The 8,796-nt window shown below is 32.5% G+C and overlaps 1 protein-coding gene across 1 annotated transcript; it reads left to right on the top strand.

Annotated features, from left to right (window-relative positions):
- The first annotated feature begins 4,044 nt into the window (after nucleotides 1–4,044).
- LOC114177507 (patellin-3-like) lies at nucleotides 4,045–7,274 on the top strand. The gene is made up of 4 exons (XM_028062883.2): nucleotides 4,045–5,506; nucleotides 5,753–5,877; nucleotides 5,969–6,104; nucleotides 6,817–7,274. Exons 1-4 carry the CDS (start codon nucleotides 4,250–4,252, stop codon nucleotides 7,072–7,074), a joined length of 1,776 nt encoding a protein of 591 aa, XP_027918684.1. The 5' UTR covers nucleotides 4,045–4,249; the 3' UTR covers nucleotides 7,075–7,274.
- The last annotated feature ends 1,522 nt before the right edge of the window (nucleotides 7,275–8,796 follow it).

The raw sequence follows: 8,796 nt of genomic DNA, 5'->3' as shown, positions 1-8,796 counted from the left end.
TCATCAATTAAAAAAGACTTCAACAAATAAATCATTAATTTATTGTCTAAAGTATTACATAATTCATTTGAGAGATAATATGAAACGAGTGAATATTATAATAGGTTTAGTAAATAATTTTTTTTATAATTGATTCTAATTTATCATTCTCATAAGTGACAGACCTACGTGTGTACGAGGTGCACAAGTGAATTCTCTGATTTTTTAAAATTATAATTAAATGTTTGAAAAGATAAATTAGGTTGCTTCCTCTCATTTTATATGTTTATCCTTCCTAATTATTCTTTTTCAAAGTTTATTGGATTGAGATTCAAATAATTTTTATTTCTCTTATTAATTTAAAGTTTTAGATCCATCACTGACTCTCGTATTATGTCAAAAAGTAAAATTTAAGTATAATTTAACTTTATAAAAACTAGCTTATAAAATATGTTTACACTTATTTATTTATATATTGTAAATTGATTTTATTTATAATGGATGTCAAATTTTTAAAAGTCTCTCTAACAAGTTACTAATTAACATTCCAATCAAATAATTTTTGACTAAAAATAACTTAGTGATAAAGTTAAAAAGAATGGCAAAAGAGATTATAAATTAAATTCTCCCACTAATAATTTAAAAATATAAAAATATGATTTGATAAATTTAAAAGGATAAATATTAACGAGTAATATTGCCTATAAAAAAATCCATCGTAGAAATTATACTAATTTGGATTTCTAGAAGAAGATTTTAAAATCTGAGAATAATAAAACATGGTTGTGAAAAGTGTGGAGAAAGTTTACACGAAATAAGTTAGAGAGTGAGAAAAACATTACGAAATATCTTCCGACATTTGGTTAATATGTGAATGAAACGATGAAGTAGATTGTTTCTAAGTTCTTAATATATATATATATATATATATATATATATATATATATATATATATATATATATATATATATATATATATATATAAAAGTCGGTTTATAGTTACATAATCGTATAAAAAATAAATTACCTTTGCATATATTATATTTAGAAAAAAAAAATGACGCAACCATGTGAAAATATCTTTGTTGATGATGATAATTTTTAATAAGTTGTGATTTGTGCGATAATTTCGGGTCCGGTTTTGATTCTTGGAGAGTGGAGTTAAAAGAATAACGTTACTTAACATAATTACATGGTTGTCTCAGAGGAAGAAAAGAGAGTGTGATTAGTTAAACGGCAAATGAAGAACGTAGTTTACAGAGTTACACATACCCCACACTACACAACAAAAATCATTATCACCACATTCATTATATTTGGTAACATAAAACCTTTATTTTTAGATGCCAACCCACCATTGGCTACCACCTTAAAAGCACCTTATCTGTTCAACTTCATCAAATTTTTATTTTTCCCCTATCACTCTCCATTTCTTACTTGTTAGTGCCACTATACCAAATTCAATAATTAATGCTATTTCACACAACCATACCCAATCCTTGTCTTATGCCCAATATTCTTCAATGTTGCTTTGTTTCAAAGGACCCACCACTAACCAACTCTTTTCATCTTTCAACATCTCACATATATAGAGATACTCATCCAAAGAGGAATATAGGGAACTTCAAAAATCACCCTAACCTATCTTCACTTAGGTAGGTAGTAAGCCCAAATCTTAGGATCCAAAATCGATTTATGTGGGATATCCAATTATCATGAAAATTGATTTTGAGATAAGTGATTAGAATCCTCAAAGTTATATATATATATATATATATATATATATATATATATATATATATATATATATATATATATATAAATAAGTAAATAACTGTGAATAAGACAATATTACTTTATATTTATAAAAATTGAAACTAAATTAAAACTAAAAATAAATATAAAATTAAATTGAAATTTTATTCATGAAAAAAAAATCAAAAAAAGTCATATTGAATCAATTTATAAAAAGAGGATCTAAGGAAAAAAACTAGAAGACCAAGTTAGATTTATAACTTAATTGAATATTTCTAACACTGGTTTTCGGTAAGAAAAATGTTTTATTTTTTAAATTGAAAATGTAAAATAGAAATGCTTTATATATTACTAATTGGCTAAACTAAAGTCACTCCAAGTTTAATGTGTGATGTAATAGAAAAAAAGTGAGGAGTAGTAAGATATAAGAGTTGATAAAGCCGTGCCCAATTGTTGAGCCCACTAGACAACTGAAAGAGGCTAATGCTTCATGCACCCCATAATTACTAATTGTGTCCTGCAAAATCAAGTAAAGACTCAAATATTTTCCATCATTGCATCACATCACCACTGTTGTTTTTCACCATCGTTGTCACTCCGGTGCTGCAGAGAAAGAATACTGCAGAAGAAAAAGACGAGAAAAAATGTGGAAAAAAAAAACTTTCTCATAAGCTTTTTGCAGAATGTATTTATTGATTTCTAGAAAGCTCTTTCCATAATACACGTATTATGTGTTTTGAAAACATTTTCTGGAAGAAATTATATGCATTCCAATATATATTTTATGCGTTTTTTGAAAATTTATGAAAATCTCATTTAAGAAATCTTGTTCTGAGAGTTTTGTTCAAAAAGTTCCTAAAAGTTTGTTCTGGAATGTTTTAAAATAGTCATTTTCGCAAATTTGAGAGGTGTGTGAAGAATTTGTGGAGGTGCAGGAAGTAAAAGAATTTGAAATAAGGTTCTCGAAAGGCCCAGAAAAAAACGTAGTAAGGGCCGAGTTGTATTTGTAGTTGCCAAAGAGCAGTTTTTGTTGGCAGGGATTATGGTCATGGTTCGGTTTTCTTTCACACCCTGTCTTTAGAAGAATTAAACATCTAACTACAATAATAGGTAATATTTATTTTCTTATGTTTTTCAACTTTGGCTTATGGATTTTTTTTTTCAATTTTTTTATACTGCTAAATGTTCTTAATTTATTAATTTTTATGAAAACGAATCAATATAATTTTTTTGTTGTTGATAGTAATATCTAACAGGAATAACAAATAATTTGACATAAATTATAAATGTGAGGAATGCTGTCATCATAATTTTTTACAAAAAAGAATTACATTGACTTGTTTTTGATTAATTGAAAAAAATTATAATAAGAAAAGAAAAAAAAATTGTTAAATGACCTGTGATGGAATGTGGACCAAAGTAAAACACTTTAATGGTCTGGATGGAATCATAGGTACAGCTAGACTTTCACAGATGACAACAAAACAAAACAGATTCCTAACAGAAGAAGAAGCATGCAAAGTGCAGGTGTGCCACACCCTAGCTTTTTAGGGACAGTAACACCCTAACCAACCACACTTCTCATCAATTTTTAACGTTATTCCTTCCCATCTTCTCTTTTTCTGTCTATTTATCAATTTTCTTTTGGTTAATTACAACACTATTTCTTCTGGACACAAGCATTAACTCCCAGATTATCTTTTTAAAGAACAATATATGAAACAAATATGAACAACGGCACCAAAATCCGGAGTTTGAAATGCCATTTTTGGCAAATTTTGAAAAAAGAGATAAATAATGTGAATTGATTTTCTTTAAGAAACATATATAACATATAATTTCACAAAACCATGTCTCTGAATTTGGTTTTACTCTAATTCGATAAAACCGCGTCTAATTGTTTTTACTTTAGAAACGTATATAAATAGTCAAACACGTGTAAATTACTTACTTCTAATTCTCTTGAGCACAATATCTATAATGCAATTAATCTATATATTTTATTTATAAAATAAAAAACAAAATCATCGGATATTTTAACGGGAACATTGTTATATTAATATTAAGTTGTGCTGAGAATAAAAGGGTGGAAAAAAGAGTTGGGTTGGAAAGTGGGGGGTGAGTAACTGGTAAGTAGGGCCACGATCCGTTGGATAATTGAGATGGTGTAGCCGGCAAAACCGCCGTTGATTTTCCTAATTCCGAGTTACAACGTTACATTACAAGATATACAACAAAACAGGTCCCACACATGGGTCCCACCTTCTACGTTAAGGTTTCTCCTTCCAAGCTGTCACAACACAACACAACACAACACTACAACACGATCTTCCCTTCTCTTACATTACTCCCTCTCCACTACACTCATGACTCACCACTTCTTCCATCACTCTTTATAACCCCTCTCTCCCTTCTTCCTCATTCCTCATTCCTCATTCCTCATTCACAATACTCTCTTCTTCATTTCTCTTTCTTCTTCTCATCGTTTCTCACTATAAACTTTTCTATATCTCATATGGCTGAAGAGGCTTCAAACCAAGCACCACCTTCTCAAGAATCTGTGGTGCAAGTGGAGGAAGTGGTGGTAACTGATGTTCTTCAGCCTGCAGACAAAACACCACCACCGCCGCCAACTACAACGACCACTGTTCCTGTCGAGAGAGATTCGCCGCCACAACCTGAGCCTGAGGCGCCGGAGAAGAAGCCTGTTGAGGAAACCGTTACTCTCGAGACTCACCTCTCCAAACCCAACAACGCCGATGACAGCAGCAATGATGAGAAAGTCTCTGAATTCAAGGAAGAAAGCACCAAACTTTCCGACCTGTCGGAAAACCAGAACAAGGCACTCCAAGACCTCAAGAAGCTCGTTCAAGAAGCACTCCAAAGTCACGAGTTTTCCTCCAAAGAAGAAAAGAAGACACCTCCAACAACGGCTTCTGCTGCTGACAAGGAAGAACAACAACAGCCGCAGCAACAAGAAGAAGTTGTGACTGAAACTAAAACTGATGCTGCCCCAGAAAAAACCGAGGAGGAACAGGTGGAAACAAAGAAAGAGGACCAAGTCGAAACAGAGAAAGAGGAACAAGTAGAAAAAGAAGAGAAGAAGGAGGAAGTGAAAGAAACGAAGGAAGATGATGATGGAGCAAAAACTGTGGAGGCCATTGAAGAGACCGTTGTTGCTGTCTCTTCTTCTGTTCCGCCTCAAGCTGAAGAGAAAGCTTCTGAAACGGAGGCCAAAGAGGAAGCTTCGCCGCCACTTCCACCCGAAGAAGTTTCCATTTGGGGAGTGCCACTTCTTGCTGACGAGAGGAGCGATGTGATTCTTTTGAAGTTTCTGCGCGCGAGAGAGTTTAAAGTTAAGGAGGCGTTCACCATGCTGAAGAACACGATCCGGTGGAGGAAGGAGTTTGGGATGGAGGAGCTGATGGAGGAGAAGCTGGGGGATGAGTTGGAGAAGGTGGTGTTCATGCATGGCACTGACAAGGAGGGACACCCCGTGTGTTACAACATATACGGGGAGTTCCAGAATAAGGATTTGTACAGGAAAACTTTTTCCGATGAGGAGAAGAGAGAGAAGTTCCTCAGATGGAGAATTCAGTTCCTGGAAAAGAGTATAAGGAAGTTGGATTTCAACCCTGGTGGCATTTGCACCATTGTTCAGGTCAATGACCTCAACAAATCTCCTGGACCTGCCAAGTGGGAACTAAGACAAGCCACCAAAAATGCCCTACAATTGCTTCAAGACAATTACCCTGAATTTGTAGCCAAACAGGTACTCTCCTACACTTTTACAATTCACTGTTTCTAATGATAAATTGTTGAAATTTTCAACTGTATCTGATTATCTCACTAGTTCTGATTATTTGTCTGTTAGTCTTTCTGGATTCTCCTTTGATTCCCCAGCCTGAATTTGAATGATTAAATGCAAAGATTGGGACTGCGCGCATACAATACACATACACATGCTAATCAAATCCAAATGCGTGTTGCTTTAAATCTCGTTTTTGTTTTGGTTCAGATTTTCATTAATGTACCATGGTGGTACCTGGCAGTGAATAGGATGATAAGTCCTTTTCTTACTCAAAGGAGTAAGAGTAAGTTTGTCTTTGCTGGGCCTTCGAAATCAACAGAAACCCTTTTGAGGTGAAAACATAAAGTTTCAAATTTTGCTTTATCTTTGTGGTGTTTTGGTTTGGTTTATGGTTTTGATGTGTCTGTCTCTTTGCACTTTCAGTTACATAGCTCCGGAACAGCTTCCGGTGAAATACGGTGGATTAAGCAAAGATGGGGAGTTCGCAAATACCGATGCTGTCACAGAAATCACAGTGAGGGCGGCGTCAAAGCATACCGTTGAATTTCCAGTAACTGAGGTTGGCTTTCCATTGCTTTTTTCCGGACAGGTTTTTGAGAATCCAAAGAATTCAGCATCGGAATGGGGAATCTTTCATAGGATTCCCTGTTCTCAATATTTTATGCCACAAAATGTGCAGGCTTGAAGAAAATTAAATTTCAGTAGTAAATTAATTAATACATCGTACATAAGTAAATTAAGAACGAGCACGATAAATTCGGTAGAGGTTTGAAAAATGAACATAAAAACCAGCTTCTTTTGTTAGCTATCTTTTGCAGAGAGGTTGGAATAGTCAAATTTTTTTTCATATATTTCTCAAGCTTTAGAGCCAAATTTCTACTCGTGTTCAGGAAACAAATAAAATGTGTGGACCACTTTTGATGTCTGATAGGCTATGTTCTGCAAAAGATAAAGTAACGTTGAATATTAAATTTGTCGGATATTTCAATAGTGATGATTGATGACAGAAATTGATGTTCAATCAAATGCAACCAACCATAAGGAAAACACGGGACGAAAACTTGAGAGAAAAAGAAAAGAGTATGATTATGATATTAATGTCCTACAAAGTATAGTGTTGCATATTTAAGTTCTGCATCTTATATAGTTACTATTAGAAGCTGGTATAGGAGTTATATCAGTTAAAGTCCTAGAATTGATGAATAGATTGAAAGATGATGAAAATGTTTGGTAGAATGGTTTTATTTACTTATGTTTTTGTGAACGTGCAGAAGTGTTTACTCTCTTGGGAGCTGAGAGTAATAGGGTGGGAAGTAAGCTATGGTGCAGAATTTGTACCAGATTCAGAAGGAAGCTATACAGTAATTGTGCAGAAGAGTAGAAAGGTTGGTTCATCAGAAGAACCAGTGGTTTGCAATAGTTTTAAGGTTGGTGAACCTGGAAAAGTTGTTCTCACAATTGACAACACAAGCTCCAAGAAGAAGCTGCTCTTGTACCGATTGAAGACCAAACCTTCACCCTCAGATTGATTAAAGTTATCATTATTATGTTTATCTGCAAGTGGGAAAGGGAAGAACAAGAACAGTACCTGCATTCGTTGCTCACAAAGATTAATTATGACTTTCCTGCTGTTCATATATGAATATATAAAGTTTTTGTTTCAATGATTATTATTATTATCATGTGTTCAACCATATCATATAATTTTATATATACCCCTTTCTGTGTTTCTCTTGGCATGCTTATTTATTGTTGTTGTCATCACTGAAGATAAATGTCAAGGTCCCTTTTTGAATTTGGGGTGTCTTTTGAGTTGGTGTTATTCATATTATGGAGAAGTTGTTGCTCCATTTGTATGTTATGAATATCATGTAAATTTTGGTGGGACCTCTATCTGTGTCTCTCTGTCTGTACCCAAAGCATGAAGTGTTTGAGAGCTGTCATGATCTGTGTTCCCATCAAGTGATGATGTGAATGTCTATAATGGCTGTGTCACGTTGTTATATTGTGGTTAAGTCTTGAATCAGCTTTTTGAATGATTTGACTCACTTTCATTACACCAACTTAAAACCATTCTTGGATTTTTCTTTGGGTGTTCTAAACTTGGTCTGTGAAACAAATTCTGTTTTTGGACATGTTTTAAAATATGTTTATACACTGTCTGAAATGTTTTTTTTTTTCTTGATGAAAGCTGTATCAAGGTTTCTTTTACAACTTTGTATAAATTCAAACATTTTGTTGAAAATATTTTCAAGGATTCTTTCTACTTGAATTCTCATCCTTATCCATTAAAAACATCTAGGTCCCATTGAGGTAGAGATTGAGAATTGGAGTTGGAATCAAATCTTAAAAATGAGATCTGAACATTTCCACTTTTGGTGCATATATCGAAATTGAAAATTTAATTCTAACTTCAATTCTGTAAAATTAAAAATCAGTTAATTCATAAAATAGTTAATTACATCTTAGTTCAGATCTTCAGAATTATATTTCTAGTTAAAAAGAATACTATATTTTCTTTATTCTCAAATAGTTGTCATTAGAGAGGTGCATAATAAAGAAACCAATAAATCTACGAATATTTTAGAAAGAAATTGATCATGAAAACAGATTATTTTACAATTTTTTTACTTTAATTTCTTCAAAGAAAAAGCTATTCATTTTAATATTTTTTCCATTACCATTTTGTAAGAATGTAAGTGAACAACATTTTGCAAGTTCAGAAACTAAAGTAAGCTTTTCAAAAAATTAAAGAAAAATAAGGATCAAGATATATCATTTTAAGAATAAAAATAGGACTATTCTGAAAAAAGGGCAAGAAAGTATTACATTAAAAAAAAATATCTTCTTTTCGGTGGGTTAACAAATATTTCTATGAAACTATAATAAACAAGAAATAACTTTAAAAATATTTTTAAAATAGAGAGAAAGACTATTTTATTTTTCATGTTAAATATTTTAGTAGGTATTATCATTGCCATGTGTTATGTGATGCATTGACAACTCTTTTTGCTGGCACCAACTCATGACTCTTGGCTACTACATCTACTTACAACATCCAACCAATCATAAATATCCTTCATATCTTTTATTTAATCTTTCTGCAAATAAATTTATATATACTTATCCATTAAAAAGAATGGTCGGAGACAACTTACTCAAAAGGAGATTAATTTTGTTAAGTATGTTAATGTATTTATTTACTGAAGAAATAAAAAAAAGGTTGAATCTTTGAGTTGCATATGGCAGCC

The sequence above is a fragment of the Vigna unguiculata genome, chromosome 3, assembly GCF_037176805.1.
Source record: "Vigna unguiculata cultivar grain cowpea cultivar isolate G323 ecotype 2 chromosome 3, ASM3717680v1, whole genome shotgun sequence".
In the NCBI taxonomy this organism is placed as follows: Eukaryota; Viridiplantae; Streptophyta; class Magnoliopsida; order Fabales; family Fabaceae; genus Vigna; species Vigna unguiculata.
This window is presented reverse-complemented; position numbering and strand designations above follow the sequence as displayed.